The following is a 17,853-nucleotide window of genomic DNA, read 5'->3' on the forward strand; positions in this document are numbered from 1 at the left end:
CACTAAAGAAAAATATAAAATCAGAAATGTCACAGAGAATTGGCCAATCACAGAAAATGCATCTAACCAGAAAGGGCTGTCAACACAATGAATAACAATAATAATACATCATCACCACCCCACCACCACAATCACAATCACCACCATAACATCATCATCATCATCATCATCGTCATCATCATCATCATTATTATGTCTTGCACACAAGCTGTATCTTTGAGGTCACGTAATTTTGCTCCTTCTTGTCAGAGAGAAAACAGTAGCTGATTTCCTAAGCAACCCTGCGCAAGATTACTCCCACATAAGTATACTCCTATCTACATGTTTATGCCAAAATAAGTGTGCCCAGGATTTCATCTATGGTAGCTTTTGCTTAAGTGATACCTCAAGGAGCACAACACACATCCCTGCCTCCCTCAAAAACAGGTTGGTTTAGATTACTCTGATTAAGTCCCATTGAAATAAGAATAATTTATTTTGTTTATGAATTGCTTCCTATGAGGCGTCCTGAGGCAATTTCCAGGTAACTGATGGGGAAAATTGGTTGAGAATCAACCCATCCAAGTGTTCTCGGGATCAGAGTCACTTGCTAGGAGCTGGGTCACAATGATTTCTATGCAATTGCAGAGGCGGAAGTATATTAAGGGCTTCTCCACACAAGCAGTTTATGTTCAGTTTCTGTTAATTGGTTCTCATGGGAAACTTACAGATTCTGGCTTCACACAATTAACTCAAGGCCGTGTCAATTTACTCTTGGCAGAAAGCCAAGGTCTGCTTGACCTAGAAACTGCTTACTCTGATTGGTTAACGACCAGCACTCAACGCTGTTATCTAGGGATTGCTAGCACAGTTTGGTGTGTTAGGTGTGTTAGGAGTAGGAGTGCTGTGTATGGTTAAGAGAGAGAAAGGAAGGATTTATTTTGCTTTGTTTTGTATGCAGAAACTCTGCTGCTTTTATTTTTCCTTTTAATAAATCCTGTAAATAGTTATTCTGAGTCTAGCTGACTAGTCATTTCCACCTCAACTAGCTTCTTCGCTGTGCAGGAAAACTCTGCTACGTTTGGGCTAAAGCCATTAGAGCTATGCCTGACACTTCAAAGTTCCATGAGGTTATGGGCATTGTGCTGCCAGCCTGAGTTGTGGTGGTGTCAGCATCAACGGCGTTGGTTCCAGTAGTTCCAGAAGTTGTTGTTCCTGTTGGTGCAGCAGATGGACACTGGCTGGTTCCTGACTGTGGTGAGCTGGTGACGCAGTGGACACAAGGACAACAGCTGCAGCGTGTGAGTGCTGGGTGCTGTGGTTCCTGTTTTCTCTCTCGGTGGTCGTGAGTAGCTGGTTCCGGGTTCCAGGGACATCGCTCTCAAGATGGCCTCACAACCAGTTCAGATGGCTTTTGAGCGTCTGAATGACTCCAATTACTTGCTGTGGTCGGAACGCATGCAGGCAGTGCTGCAGAGGGATCGTCTCTGGCAAGTGGTGAGTAAGTTTCCTGCGAAGCCTGATGATGAAGACCTCGATAAAGACCAAAGAGCAAGGGCCACAATTGTCTTGGGGCTGGAAGATTCCCAGTTGCCGTATGTGAGGGGAATCAAGACAGCTAGAGGTGTGTGGCAAGCACTTAAAGAACTCCATGTGCGTGAGACAGCGGTTTCCAAGCTGTTCATTCGCAAGGCATTGTACAAGGCAATGTTACAGCCTGGGGTTACAATGCAGGAACACCTGCACAGTTTACAGTTAAAGTTTGCTGCGCTACAGGAAAGAGACTGTGCATTAGACCAGCAGGAGAAGGTGGCTATTATTTTGAGTTCTCTCCCGGAAAGCTGGGATAATTTAGTTTTGTCTCTAGAAGGCATACAGGAGCGTGATTTATCAATCAGTTACGTTACTGGGTGTTTGATTGAAGAGTGGCAGAAGAGGCAAGAAAGGTCGTTGGCTGCAGAGGCTTCTACAGGCGGGCGGTTTGGAAGGAGTTCTCATGCCGTGCCAGGGGTGAAGCAAGAGCAGCGTGCCGGTGAGGAGTCTGCATTTGCTGTTAGGCGTTGTTTCCGATGTGGGTCTTCAGCGCATCTAAAACGACAATGTCCTGAGTTGGTCAAGTCTCAGTTGCCGGTGCAGGAGCAGAGACGAGATCAGCAGCAGCAGCAGCAGCAGCGGAAAAAGAAGTTCTTCAAACAAAAACAGTCGGCTCAGCTGGTGACCGCCGAGGTCAAGATTGCTGATGAGAAACAAGCTGTCTGGGTGGTCGATTCGGGAGCGTCTCGGCACATCGTAAATTCAGATGAATTGTTTGTTTCCAAGAACTCAGCACAGCGCAGCCAGGTGGCTCTAGCAGACGGAAGTACTTCCGAAGTGATTTCGGGGGGTGCAGTTTTTGTTCCTTGTCTTCGTGAATGCCTGAAAAATGTACTTTATGTGCCTTCATTAAGGAGCAATCTGATGTCTGTAGATTGTTTGCTAAAAGCTGGGTTTAAAGTGTATTTTGAAGGAGACAGTTGCATTATTAAGAAGGCTGGTGAGATTTTAGGCACTGCTAAGTCAGAGGGAGGCTTGTTTTGGCTTAAAGCAGGATCTCAAGTTGCAGCAGTAGTCAGTAAATCTCAGCCTGCAGTGAATAACAAAGCTATACATGACAACTGTGTGCACTTATTGCATAGGAAAATGGGGCATGCTGGCTGGAAAAGTATACTAAAAATGTCTGAATTGGCTGATGGGGGTAATTTAAAGAGTTGTAACAAGTACCTTGATTGTAATGTTTGTAAAAAGGTTAAAACCCACAGAGTCTCTTACCCCAGAAGTGACAGAGTTAGTGAGTCACCGCTACAGCTGGTTCACATGGACGTAATTGGTCCGTTTGCTGTAAGCAGGGGTGGATCGCGTTTTTCATTAACAATTGTGGATGACGCCACGCGTTATTCTTGGGTTTTTCCCATGAAGAATAAGGGTGACGTGTTCACTAAGTTTAAAGGCTGGGTGGCATCTGTGGAAAGATTTCTGTCCATTAAACTCAAAAGGATTCAGACGGACAGAGGTGGCGAATTTATGTCAAATGCTTTTAGAGATTGGTTACAAAAGCGTGGCATTGGGCATAGAAAAACGAACGCTTTTTCCCCAGAGGAGAATGGCGTTGCAGAGCGAAAAAACAGATCTTTACAAGACATGATGTTTGCCATGCTTGATGATGCTGATTTGCCCATGTCTTATTGGGGGGAGAGCATGCTCACCGCGTGTTATCTCCAAAATAGGCTCTTTCATCAAACAATAGGTACAACTCCATACTTTAAATTGTTTCAGAAAAAACCCAAAATTGACCATTTGCATGTGTTTGGATCAAAAGCCTGGGTATTAATTCCAAAACAAATGAGAAAGAAGGGAGATCCTAAGACCAAACAGTTAGTGTTTGTAGGTTACCAGGAGCTGGGAAAAGGTTTCCGCTTTGCTGAAGGGACAAATGGCATTGTGATCTCCAGGAATGCCACTTTTTGTGAACATAGTGGCTGGGAGAGACTACATGCCAATACTGAGGTTTGGTTTGAACCTTCCCAGGAGCTTCATGACTCTGAAGGTAAACATAGAGAATCAGAGTCTGAGGGGGAGGAAAGTTCAGATAAGAGCTCTCAAGAAAGTGGAATTAGCCAGAGACCAGTTGCTAAGCAACAAAAGAGAGGTCGTAGTTCTGAGGAGGAAAGTGGGTCAGAAGAAAAATTTTCTCCCAGAAGATCTAAAAGACAAAACAAAGGAGTGCCTCCGGTGCGTTTTTCTCCAGATACTGCAAATGTGTTTAGTGTAATTGCAGAGCCCAAGAGTTTTCAGGAGGTGTTAAAGTTACCAAAAGAGGAGGCAGAGCTCTGGAAGCAGGCAATGGAGGAAGAGATGTCCTCTCTGAATGAGCACAAGGTTTTTACACCAGTAGCAGCGCCTGAGGGGGCAAAGATTGTAGGCTGCAGGTGGGTGTACAAACTTAAACCTCTGGTGACAGGAGAGTACAAATACAAAGCTCGTTTAGTGGCTCAAGGATACTCTCAGAGGCCTGGAAAAGATTATGACGAGACTTTTTCCCCTACTGCTAAGGGGGACAGTGTAAGGCTGATTCTAACGCTTGGAGCAAAGAGAAAACTCCTGTTAAACCATTTTGATATCCAGACTGCATATTTACATGCATCAATATCAGAAGACCTGTATCTAGCCGAACCGCCTGGTTATGAGACAGGTTCCAATAGAGTGTTGAAATTAAACAAAGCTCTATATGGTCTCAAACAGGCTGCAAGATCTTGGAACAAATGTTTCCATGAGGCCTTAGTGTCATTTGGTTTCAAGCAGAGTACAGCTGACAATTGTGTTTATGTACGTGGTACAGGCAGTGATCAAGAGTTTTGTCTGATTTATGTAGATGATGTATTGTATGCTTGCAAAACAGATAAACAAACTAAAAGGTTTGCCAAGCAATTGTCCAGTAAGTTCAAAGTGAAAGACTTAGGCCCGGTTAGGACATATCTAGGGTTGGAAGTGTGCTGGGCCCAAGATGGCAGCTGCCTAATTAGTCAGCAGAACAAAGTTAAACAACTACTGACTACATACAGGATGCAGGATTGCAAAGGGGCAGTGGTGCCTATGGATCCAGGTTTCATAAAAACACTTCATACAGATGAGAGTCCTGAATTTGAACATCCTGATGTATATCATTCTGTAATTGGAAGTTTATTGTATCTAGCACAGTGGTCCAGACCTGATATTAGCTATGCAGTAGGCATATTAAGTAGATTGGTCTCAAAACCCACACTAAATGCCTGGAAAGGGGTAAAACAAGTTCTGAGATACCTCAAACAGACAATTGGCTATATGTTACAATTAAATTCTTCAGAGGATGAAATGTTGAGTTGCTACTGTGATAGTGACTGGGGAAATTTGCCGGATAGAAAATCTGTCACAGGACTAGTCATAATGGTCGGTGGAGCTTTAATCAGCTGGCGGTCACGCAAGCAAGACGTTGTAAGTGTGTCATCAACGGAATCAGAGTACGCCGCGTTGAGTGAATTGTGCAACGAGGTGATTTATTTCAAGCATTTGTTAACAGATTTAAATGTAAATTGTGGAGAACCAGTACAAGTTTACATTGATAATCAGGCTTGTATAACCTTAAGTAAAACAGAGGGTTTCAAATCGCGTTCCAAACATATCTCTGTAAAATACCAAAATGTGCGTTGCTGTGTACAAGACAATGTAATCACCTGTACTTATGTATCAAGTGAAGAAAATGTAGCAGATGTGTTAACTAAACCATTGGCAAAGGTAAAGAACAAGCGAATGTGCAAGGGTTTAGGTTTGCTGGAAAAATAATCTCCTACATAGGTGTATTTGATGTTAATTGTCCAGCAGAATCTGTGAGGGGGTGTTCAGTTTCTGTTAATTGGTTCTCATGGGAAACTTACAGATTCTGGCTTCACACAATTAACTCAAGGCCGTGTCAATTTACTCTTGGCAGAAAGCCAAGGTCTGCTTGACCTAGAAACTGCTTACTCTGATTGGTTAACGACCAGCACTCAACGCTGTTATCTAGGGATTGCTAGCACAGTTTGGTGTGTTAGGTGTGTTAGGAGTAGGAGTGCTGTGTATGGTTAAGAGAGAGAAAGGAAGGATTTATTTTGCTTTGTTTTGTATGCAGAAACTCTGCTGCTTTTATTTTTCCTTTTAATAAATCCTGTAAATAGTTATTCTGAGTCTAGCTGACTAGTCATTTCCACCTCAACTAGCTTCTTCGCTGTGCAGGAAAACTCTGCTACGTTTGGGCTAAAGCCATTAGAGCTATGCCTGACACTTCAAAGTTCCATGAGTTTATTCAATATTCACCCTTCTTTTCTTTTCTTCTTCTATTAATAACGAATGCAAATATAAAAAGTAATAAGGGTACAGAACCATGAGTAACACGGGTCATGATACAAAGGATCCAAGGAAAACTGGGCAAGAATGGGATTATTCATCGATGATATAGTAGCATACAGCTGGTGTATTAAATCTGTCTATAAGCAAGACTGAAACACAAAGATAGAACTCAATAGGAAGGGGAAATCATAAATAAGTAGGGAGATAAGTTACATGTGATTCCAAACAACATCCAGGGGCTTCAGTACATATGTGTTTGTTTTTTTGGATCATGAGACATATAAGTAATAAATGGCCACCAAATAGCTGCAGAGTCTTCCAGGTTGGCCATGCCTCATTGTACTTTAAAATTAATTCAACATTCATCCTGAGTTGCTTGCACGAAGTGCATGTGTTGGCAAATCTATGCCTGGTCTTTATTGAGCATTCATTCTGATTCCGTTTTGCTGCTTCCCTCACACCCTCCAACATTTCTCCGATGAAAATAGGGACGTCCCATTCCATAATGAACATTTACTATTTATACCCCACAGACCTCACTGGGTTGCCCCAGCCACTCTGGGCAGCATCCAACATATATTAAAACATAATTAAAAATAAAAAACTCCCTATACAGGGCTGCCTTTAGATGGCTCGGGAGTCGGTTCGAATCCCCGCGACGGGGTGAGCTGCCGTTGCTCGGTCCCTGCTCCTGCCAACCTAGCAGTTCGAAAGCACGTCAAAGTGCAATTAGATAAATAGGTACCGCTCTGGCAGGAAGGAAAATGGAGTTTCCGTGTGCTGCTCTGGTTTGCCAGAAGCAGCTTAGTCATGCTGACCACATGACACGGAAGCTGTCTGCGGACAAACACCGGCTCCCTCGGCCAGTAAAGCGAGATGAGCACCACAACCCCAGAGTCATTCAGGACTGGACCTAATGGTCAGGGATCCCTTTACCTTTACCATACCCTGCAACATTTATCTGATGAAAATAGGGACATTCTTTTACTCTGCAAGCTTGGAAAATCTTTACCATTGATCTGCCTCCCACTCCACCCAGCACTCCACTCCAGAAAACATAGGTGTTTGCAATCAGATAGATGCAAAGTGTGACATTCAACTTGGTGCGCATAGGCCAAGTTGAATAATACGTAATACACACCTTTGGTGGACGTGCCCAAGGATTAAGGCTTTCTGGGAGACGATATATAATGAACTGAAAAAGGTATTTAAATATACCTTCTTGAAGAAACCAGAGGCCTTTCTTCTGGGCATAGTTGACCAATCGGTGTTAAAGAAGGATAGAACTTTCTTTATGTATGCCACAACAGCAGCAAGAATACTTATTGCAAAATATTGGAAGACACAAGATCTACCCACTTTGGAAGAATGGCAGATGAAGGTGATGGACTATATGGAATTGGCGGAAATGACTGGCAGGATCCGAGATCAGGGGGAAGAGTCAGTGGAAGAAGATTGGAAGAAATTTAAAGATTATTTACAGAGATATTGTAAAATTAATGAACTTTAGAATAATGTTGGATTAAAATTGAGAGGTTTCTAGCTGTAATGGGTTAAAAGAATATGAAAAAAATGGGTTTATAAAAGTAAAATTTCACGATCACAACAATTTAAGAATAAAGATTTGGGTAGAATAAAGAGGGAACTAAATTGCTGAGCTAATAAATTGAATTGGAATACAAAAAAGAGAGGTATGAGGAGGTCCAAGAAACAAGTAAATGAAAAATAAGGTGATGGAAAGATTTTTTTTCTTTTTCTGTTTGTTTTTATTTTTTGTAATGTAAAAATCTTAATAAAAATCTTATATAAAAAAAATGAATAATACGTAATACAGTGGTACCTTGGGTTAAGTGTTTAATTCGTTACGGTTTGTGTTCTCATCCGGAAGCAAAGTTCTTAACCCGATGTACTATTTCTGGGTTAGCGGAGTCTGTAACCTGAAGCGTATGTAACCTGAAGCACATGTAACCCAAGGTACCACTGTACTGTAATAATAAAACTTGTTGGAGGCGCATAGAATTCTATCATTGTGTCCAGCAGATGGCAGTAAAGTTCTTGTGATTTCACTTCTGTGCGGTTACTGGAGGATATTTTCCTTCGCAGTTAAAATAAAAATAAGCCCGATAGAAATTAGTTTCTAGAGTGAAGATATTAAGGACGGAGCTACCATTTTTACATTTAGCTGCCACAGATCTATGGGGGAGAAAACGTTACTGGACTAAATCGGCCTTTGGCATGATCCAGCAAGGCTCCTCTTATATTGCCAGCCAGGACAAGGGCCTGTCTATGTTTTTATTTTCCAGTTGTTTTTCGTTTCCACGGGAGCTCCGCTTGAGCCAAGAGTGAGGTGGTGTAAAAAATAAATCCAAAATAAATAACTTGAGCCATGGAGACACAAACAGGGCCTCGACTTGACCTATCTACCATGACAACCTAAGCTTAGCAAAGCATGCAGAACCTTCCAGATCTGCTTTCTTTTATGTGTCCTGAATTGTTGTTGTTGTTAAAAATTTTATACCGTCCTTCATCCGAGGATCACAGGGCCGTTTACAATATAAAAGCACAAAAATATATACCATAATAATAAACAAAAGCAGTTTAAAAGGCCATGGGTTGTTTAATTAGCCAAAGGCCAAAGAGAAAAGGAATGTTTTTGCCTGGCGCAATTCAGCTTCATTGGAATTCTAGTGTTATAAGAAGGAGGGAGAAAAAAACTTTTCTCTTTCCATGCCATGAATAATTCTATAAATTTCTATCATGTCACTTCTTACATTTCCTCTGAACCGATAAGTCCCAAATGGTGCAATTTTTCCGCATTGGGAGGAGTTACTTCATCACCTTGACCACCCCCCCTTTTAAGTTAAAAAAAAAACCACTGCAGAGGTGGAAAGATGGAAATGGGGAGAAGTTGTGATGTGGAATGAACCACAAACAATATTCCTGCCTGGTGGGGACTAAGAGATGTATAGCAAAAGTGGGGAAGGGCTGTCTGTAAAACCCTGGAGAACGGCTGCCAGTCAGGGAAGAAAAATTGTTGCACTCTTGGATTCATAGAATTCTAGAGTTGGAAGGGACCCTGAGGATCATCTAGTCCAACCCCCTGCAATGCAGGAATATGTTGCTGTCCCATATGGGGATTGAACCTGCAACCTTGGTGTTATCCGCGCCACACTCTAACCAGCTGAGCTATCAGGGTGGATCCAACAGTCTGAGTCAGTTTAAGGCAGCTTCCTAAGTTCCTGTGGATCCTGTGAGCCCTTATAGTGGCTCTCAGACTTACACGTCAAGGCTGGAAGAATATAACCACTCAGGTGTCTCAAGATTTCCCTGTCCTTTCCACATCTTATAATCAACTATCTTGTTTGAATAGCTATTTGGATGGCTTGTATGTGTTTAAATTTGGATTGATGGATTTTTCTTATTTTTAATGGGAGCTCAAGTTGTTGTTTTTTCCTCTCCCCCTTCTCACTTTCTTCTTTCACATTTGCAATTTTCAAAAGGGGTTGTGGTGTGAGGCTTTTGGGCTGTTTAATCCCTTCTCGTACCTGCCATGCTGTTGTACTGTTGTTAAGGGAAAGGAAACTCATATATATATATTTCATGCCACTAGATTGAATTAAGGGATCAAAAGCTTCTAACGTTCACTGGGTTATAGAATCCCATCTGGGTTTATTATATTTAAGCCCCTGAGTGTGTTTACACTGCCTTGATATTTGGTCCCTGGAATTCTAATTTTACAGCAGACCTTTTGCTTTGAAATACTGCTCTGCCCTTCTCTTTCTTGCCACCTAAATTGTGCTGTCTTCTTTTTTTCTTGTAGCAGTTATGGGAAAGGAAATGACAGAACAGTTATTGGGCCATATCCATCATGTTGCTAAAGCCCTTGCCATTTCCTCTCGGCTTCATTTGCCCTCGCCAGCTGCATGCTGGGAAGGATACGGATCTCAGGTGGGTGCCGTGAGGAACCTGCTGTTCTGACAGATTGACTGGGAAGGAAATGTTTCCAACTGGTGGCATAGTCTGTGGGCTGTCCCAGGCATCGCCTGTAAAGGAAGCAAAGGCCTGCCGATGGGAGAAGGTGCTCCTTTAACATGCACAGAGAGAACATCAGGCAACACTTTGGTGTTCCTTCAGGAAGATCTGGAGCCTAGCTGCCTGGTGGGGTTGAGGAGCAGGCATTTTCAAAGGATCAGAAATATAGGAGCTGAAAATGAAACCCAAAGTAAGGAGGGGAGTAGGCAAGGCAGATCTAGAGGTAGATTAAGGGAAGACTGGCACGGCCAGCCCTACCATTGGACAGAGTGCTTCTTCTCCCCTTTCTTTAAGCTTAAAATTGCATTTTTACTTTGCTTATATAAGGCAACTAGGCAGGCCACAAAATATGGTGCTAGTGAGACCCCACCAATCTTTAAGTTGCCCAGGGATACTCGCTTTGGTTTCAATATGCACATAAACAGCAGTCTGATTGTTGCCTTCTGTTACCTATTTGTTTTTCTTTTTTTCCCTTTCCCCTCACTGGAGCACTTAAGACCCAAGATTGTATGATGTACCTATAGAAAACAAATCTGTGTTGTGAATTGTCCTAAGGCACTTCATTTTAAATCCATTTACTTCCCAGCCTGCACTGAAAGCTTTTACTAGCTCCAGAGCAGCACACTGCATGGATAGACCGTATTACCACAGCAGGGGGCGGGAGGAGGTGGGTGGGTCGGGGCGGCGGGGCGAGGCGGGATGACCCTCCAGCTTTCCCCTGAGATGTTCTGTATAATCTTCAGTTCTGTTGAGCGTGTTGGCTTTCCCAATGTCCATCAAGGCAAAGCAGACTTGAATTTTCCCATGATGACCCAAAAAGCAATGGTGCAAGAAGACGAAGAAGCTGGCTAAATGACATGACTCCAGCTTCCTATGCCACACAGCTGAGGCCGTGCATTTCATTGCATCCTTGGGAGAAGAGTTCAGAATGACCCATTGGATGGAAATGCTGAAATGTAAGTACCACCTCCTCTTCCTCCACCTTCCAGCCACAAGCTGCCCCCACCATTAGGCAGACTGTGGAAGCTTGGGTGGGGGAGACATGTCCCCCATCAGTCGTTCCCATCCTTCTAGCATCAGTGATGCTTGCTTGTTGCTAGCCTGGGCAGGCTAGCCCAGTTATTGTCTTCTAGTACAGTATTCTTCAATGCTGGGTCTTCAGATGTTGATAGACTACAACTCCCATCATCCATGCCACTGGCTGAGCTGGAAGCTACCTTGAGTCCCATCAGGGCAAAAGGAGGGGTATCAACTTCATCTTCATCTTCATCATCTGGTGAGGGATGATGGGAGTTGTAGTCCAATAACATCTGGGCATCCAAGGACGAAGAACACTGTCTACTACATTGTAGACAGCACTGTTGGGAAAGTAAGTGGACATGCATCTCAGAAGGAATTCTGGGTGTACATTAGGGATGGGGGAGAAATTAAACCAAGTTCACTTTTAAAGGTAAGCTTACCGAATTTGCGCTTACTGGAACAATACAAGAAACAAAATAGCCGTTCTTCAAAATTCGCAGTTCTCTGAATTTTTCAGTGCTGTTTTCCAGCCAGGTAATGTGTACAGAAATGCATCGACTGGGGTAAAGTATGCCTAGAAATGAATATATATTAGTGAAAATGACATGCAAAAATGCATATTCTAGAGCAAATTGCTTTGCAAAAATAGGTAGCATTGCGAGTTGAGAATGGGGTTAGGCTGTATGCCTGAGTCCCTTCTAATTCCTGAATCCAGCAAGGGCTAAAATCGAATGGAGGATTCAACTGCTAGAATAGCCGGGCCAGCTTCTTGGTAATGGCCCCTTAAGCATGGGCCATCAAGGTAACACAGGAAGTGGCTCTGTGCCAGAGGAAAAATGAGTGGGGAGCCCCCTCTCTTGGTGTCTGGACTTTTCTTTAAAATTTTGCAAATGGATGTGGAAATATGCAGAACGGAACGTAAGACTGGGAAAATGAAAAACTGAGGGAAAGTGAAGCTGATAAAGTCGCCCATCCCTAGTGCATCTGCAATGCTTTGCTCTTACGATGCACTCTGCTGCTGCTGCTGCATGGAGCTTTGTTTGAGTGTGCAGCAAGCAGGCACTGAGCAAGCTCTGGTGAGGTATTGGAGGATGGAAAGATTTGTGTGTCCTGCACTGTGCCCCCAAACTGAGCTGCTGTGCTCAGTGCAGGGATGTTGTCTGGTTGTCAGTGCTGAAGTAAGATTCGACTGCCAGTTGTTTTGGCTTCTGCGCATTGAATGGGATGGGGGGGTGGGGGCCCACACACCCCCTATTGCGCTTTTCCGCAGGTGTTAAATGCCCAGAGCTACTCCCTTCTTTGTAGATGATCTCAGGGAATATTAAGAGGAACTTTTCTGGCAATGCAGCTGTGCCACAAACTCCTCTGGCTTCTCTGCATTGAGCTAATGTTTTAAAACCTTAACCTAGTGGTTAACTTAGCAGTGGAGCCTACTTAGGTTATGCTTGTGATTAAGAACTCTTGAAAGAACCTGATCAACGTAGAAATAATTTTGCAATTGTGAAGCATTCCTGTAACCTTTTTTTGCAATTGGCTTGCTAGCACATTTTTATTGTTAACATTTATTCTTAATGTCATACTTTTAGTATATTGAATACATATAAGTGTTCACTCTACCACTGTATGCTTCTGGGTTATATTAAGATAAGGCAGGCATTGCTGCATCTGAGCCAGTATGCGGTATTAATTAGAATAGGGACGTGGGTGGAACTGTAGTCTAAACCACAGAGCCTCTTAGGTCAGCAGTTCGAATCCCCGCAACGGGGTGAGCTCCCGTTGCTCTGTCCCAGCTCCTGCCAACCTAGCAGTTCGAAAGCACACCAGTCCCAGTAGATAAATAGGTACTGCAGTGACTGGAAGGTAAATGGTGTTTCCGTGCACTCTGGTTTCTGTCATAGTGTTTGATTGTGCCAGAAGCGGTTTAGTCATGCTGGCCACATGACCTGAAAAGCTGTCTGTGGACAAATGCCAGCTCCCTTGGCCTGAAAGCGAGATGAGCGCCACATCCCCATAGTCGCCTTTGACTGGACTTAACCGTCCAGGAGTCCTTTACCTTTTACCTTTATTAGAATGTCGGACTAGGACTTGGGAGATTTGGGTTCCAATTCCTGCTCAGCCATAATAATAATAATGAAACAATTTAATTTTATACCCCACCCATCTGGCAGGGTTCTCCCAGCCACTCTGGGTGACTTACAACACATTAAAAAATGGTAAAACATTAGACATTAAAAATTTCCGGATACTGGGTTGCCTTCAGATGTCTTCTAAATGCCAGATAGTTGTTTATTTCCTTGACATCTGATGTGAGGGTGTTCCACAGGGCGGGAGCCACTACTGAGAAGGCCATGAAGCTGGCTGGTTCTTCTGGGCCAGTTATTGTCTCTCAGCCTCACCTACCTGGAAGGGTTCTTGCGAAGACACACTGGGGAGTGGGAGAGCCATTTGCAATATCCTGACCTCCTTGGCAAAAAGGTGGGCTAAATAAAAACGATAAATAAAATCGAGTAAATAAATAATTCGCATGGCAGAACTATTATTCCTTTGGTTTAAGTGCTGTTAAACCCTGCAGGACAGCCATGCAAAGAAGACTTCCTTGCAAGAGCTCACTTCCTTTACCTCATTAAGATAAGCAAGGCAGACTTTTCAAGAGTTCACTTTTAAATCTGTGCCTGGGGATTTACAAATCCTGTGTAGGGTTTATCTTTCTTTTAACATCTGATGAGATATGCAAATGCAGCTTGGCATCAAACAGCTTGGTACCATTATGAAGAAGTTTTCAAATACAGGTGAGCGGAGGAGCGTAATGAATGCAGCATGTGTGGATTTATTGGATGGGCATATTATGGGATACTGACACACAGAAAAAGAGAACTTGCAAAGCAGTTCCTGCCTGCATTTGAAGGCAAATTAGTCTCTCTCTCTCTCTCTTTCTTCCTCTTCATCTTCTTCTCCTCCTCCTCCTAGGATGTAACAATGTGTAAAGTACATTAAGCAGTGGCATTGAAATGTTAATATTTTATCATTTTGCTCCCATAGCCTTCTTTCTCAATTGCGAAAAGGGCAATAAAATTTATGACAGTTGAGTTATCTGCTCACCAAGGTATAAAAAGCAGTCAGAAGACGAGACCGTTTCATGACCACGCATAGGTCGCTGTAAATCAAAACTCACACCTTTCCAGGAGTGTTCATTCATAAAGGAAGGAACGAAGCATGAAGAAGCTGGCATTCTCCCTCCTGTTGGTTTTTGTCTTAGGTAAGGCCCTTATAACCTGTAAATGTTCTGGATATGATGCCTTGGTCACCTCCAGACTTGCTATTTTGCAAGAGGGATTCAATCACATATCACGTTTAGGGGGTCCTCCAGACTGAGGTAGGGCTTTCAGTGGGCAGGTGCATTCTCTAAGATCTCTCTCTCTCTCTCTCTCTCTCTCCAATCACTTGGGCTGGGAAAGATTGTTTTCCATGAACACAGTCTTAGTGGTGTGTCTGTAAATGACTGTGGAGGCCAATTCTGGATCCACACATCCTTCTACAGTGGGGACAAAGGTTTATGAGCAGGAGTTGATCACAAGGAGGATTTGATGTGATAATAGTGCATTAGCAGTGAATTGATACTAGACTGACCACTCATCATTTTGCTTTGTTCACGCAACACATCTCTTTACCCTGAATTTGACACTTGATATGCATATTTTTAGGACCCAGCTTATTGCAAATTGTTTTAAACCATTTTTAACATGGTGGCTTAATTGTTGCAACGCACACTGGGACCTTGGATGAAGGGTGCATAAGTACTACGACTACACTAATTCTGCAATGCTTCTTCAGTGTTACGCATTTCTGCTGTCTGGAAGGACATTGTGGTGCTATAGTGCAACAAAGGCAGAACAAAAAAGCAAACAAAATTTGGAATGTTTGCGATGTGAAAAGTTACAGGATTTCAGCAGGGAGTTAAGAGACATGCATTGATTGGAAATGAAGCTGTATGTCTGCTCTGAAACCTTTGCAGGTTCAGACAATACTGAAAGTAGGACTGAGTGTCACCCCCCCATACCATCATGAGCACAAATCATCGTGCACAATAAAAATGATGTCTGGGGCGAGGGGCTATGTTTGTGCAAATAAGGTAGATGACAGTGCTCTGGTAGAACACAATTGCTTTTAAATTTTGGTGGGTTTGCAGTTAGGAAAGTGGTTGGGAAATATCTGCACAACAAGGTGTAGAACAGTGACTGATTGACAGGGACATATAACCTCCGTGTAAACAAATCCAGATGATTGCTCAATAAGCAGGTTGTCCGGAGGAACCACTTGTATTGGGACCTCCAATAATCGACTGGAAAAGGCAGAACAAAAAACAAAACCTCTGGAACTAAGAAGATGAATGGCAATTTAGGATCTGTGGACAAGGGCCATATCAGACATTGGAGGTGCAGGGAAAGAGATATGATTAGGATCTCCCATTTCCCTTCTTTTTTGGAACTAATTTGATGTATGCTGTAGCTACTTTGAAGCCTGAGGAAGTGATGCTTTGGGAATAAGGTATTTTACCCTTTCCTCCTTTGTCATTCCTTAACCTAAATCTTACCACTCCCCCCCCCAAAAAAATTCTCTATATCCAAGATGGATGTCTGTGTGTTGTAAGGTGGAAGAGCAGGGACATGTTGCCTGTGACCATGGGGGCAGATTGCTGATAGCTGCTTTCCCCATCAGGAGTTTGAATTACCACTAGATTTGAAGTGTGGATATACTCAAATAAATAGCACCATGTAGACCAAATCATCTAAGCAATTTTGCTATTAAAAGTTCAAAATCAGAGTTACCTGACAGAATTATAACGTTTTTCTTTAGACTAGGAATGAGGAACTTATGGTTCTGCAGATTTTGCTGGACTCCACCAGTTCCCGTCAGTCCAAGCCAAGGATGATGACTGGGCAGCTGGTTCCCTATGTCTGGGTTAGACAAATTCTTCTTTCTAGGTCCAATTTTTACAGCACAACTGTCCTTTTTCCTTCTTCAGATAATAGTTTGCAGTGCAATCCTATGCATGTCCAGTCATACGTTAGCCTCATTAAGTTCAATGGAGCTTACTCCAAGGAAATGATTGAAATCTTAGGGCCGTAATCATCTCTACTTGAAATACAGTGAAAAATACGCAGGCTGTTATTTAGCTATATGCACATGTTTACCCTCTCTGTTTGCATCCTGTGATTTACTAGTGTTAAAAATGCCTCTGACATTAGCAAATGAATGCATAAATTCACAAAAATAAAGCAGCCATATGCATCAACAGCCATAGATTGCAGGGGGGGGGGGAGCAAGGAAATAAAACAAAACCCATATTTCTTCGTCTTCTAGGGACTGCAGCTCGTGTTCTGACACCCAAGAATGATACGAAGGAAGAAATGGAAACTGAGGCAAGTGCCTGTTTCTGCATGATGGCAGGAAGAAAGGAGTAATTGATGTTTCTCAGACTTTACGAACTTAGGCTTTCTTAAAACTTAGTTTTCCACTTGAGGCCCCAGCCCAGCAATAACTACAGGTGAATGCATGGAGGCTCTTGCCTGCAATTCTGTCTTAGGTTATGCATGCAGTCTTAGGTTTGCATGCATAGATGACAGCCCCTCTGTCGAGACCTCTTCAGAGCTACAATACCAAGCCTCAGCTGCCGAAAGGGAATGAGGAAATGTTACAGGATCATCTCCTATCATAGAACTTTATGTTCTAAGAACGTGAAGTTCTACGACATGTTCTACGAGACCCACCCACACCAGGGTCTTATGGTTGTGTGCTATCTCATCTTTTCATTGGATGCAGATATAGCTATAGTGCAAGGCCTTGACTGGAGGGAGAAGGAGCCATCTTGACTCAGAGAAAGATTTTCCAGGGAAGGAGAAGGTCCTCAAAACAGCTGAGGATCCCATTCCACCACAAGACATCATTCCTTGACTCTACTTTGTCCCAACAACCAGGAAGGTCCACCCCACAGCCTGGGAAACTAGTGGCTGAAGAGTTTTCAAGGCTTCTTATTTTCTTTCCTCACCACTGAATGAAACCTCAGAGAGACCACACAGCTTTCCTAAAGGATAGCTGGAATAGACGTGGGTCTTATGGGAGACAGAACCAAATTCAGACTGGAAAGAGAGAGCACCTTTTTAAAATGTGTGTGGAAAGTAACAGCAAATATCTGACTTACAGAGCGTGGGCGGCCATATTGCTGCCTCTTACTTTCCAAAAATGATACTGTGGTCTTCTTTTTTTTTATTTCGGGGAAAGAGAGCTCTCAGAAAGCTCATCTATAACCATGCCTCGGTTCCTTTTAGTGCCTTACCCTAAATTTTGTTTTTAAAATGCTTGTTTCTTCTTTCAGCCTTTGCATTTCTCCTGCAAGATGCTAAGTTCCCCTCACTCATCTTCATCTTCAGGTATCTGTTTTTGAAATACATATTTAGAGCAGAAGAAGACATTCACTGACTTGAATACGAAATTTGGGAGTTATGCTTACTTTCCCCTCCCAAGTCTTAGACTGTATACACAGCATGCATTTAACCCCCCCCCATTATAAAATCCTAGGAACTGTGGTTTGCTAAGGATGCTGGGGAGGTCTCTTGGGAATACAGTTCCTAGGGTGTGTGTGGGTTTTTTTGGGGGGGGTGCTTTAAACGTATGGTGTGTATGGAAGCTTAGACAAACTTTTTAAACTGTTATGCTACAGTCCTTCACACACGTACCTGAGAATATGTTCCATTTAACATAATAGGGCTTATTTCTGAGTAGACATGTGCAGGACTGCACTGTATATAATGTACAACAGTCAGACCACATGAAAATAAGACATAATGGAACCTTATTTCTCAACAATCTGGGGGGGCCCAAAATGTAAATGAAGATCTTGCCTATCCCCTTCAGGGGGAGAATTTG

At 42.9% G+C, this 17,853-nt stretch overlaps 1 protein-coding gene across 5 annotated transcripts in view; it reads left to right on the forward strand.

The window, feature by feature from the left end:
* Positions 1–206: 206 nt before the first annotated feature.
* PLB1 (phospholipase B1) overlaps positions 207–17,853 on the forward strand; it is a 116,614-nt gene continuing 98,967 nt past the window's right edge. Inside the window, exons 1-6 of one of the 5 annotated variants that reach the window (XM_083604452.1) lie at positions 213–426; positions 9,698–9,825; positions 10,691–10,865; positions 13,969–14,185; positions 16,291–16,349; positions 17,303–17,357. In XM_083604452.1, coding sequence (XP_083460578.1) covers positions 14,143–14,185; positions 16,291–16,349; positions 17,303–17,357 — 157 coding nt within the window. In that variant the 5' untranslated portion in view covers positions 213–426; positions 9,698–9,825; positions 10,691–10,865; positions 13,969–14,142. Of the gene's footprint in view, positions 427–9,697; positions 10,866–13,968; positions 14,186–16,290; positions 16,350–17,302; positions 17,358–17,853 lie in introns of those variants that run through there. The other 4 variants (XM_083604451.1, XM_083604453.1, XM_083604454.1 and 1 more) reach the window with 4 other exon arrangements.

Source organism: Podarcis filfolensis, assembly GCF_964270895.1.
Source record: "Podarcis filfolensis genome assembly, chromosome: 3".
Taxonomy (NCBI): Eukaryota; Metazoa; Chordata; class Lepidosauria; order Squamata; family Lacertidae; genus Podarcis; species Podarcis filfolensis.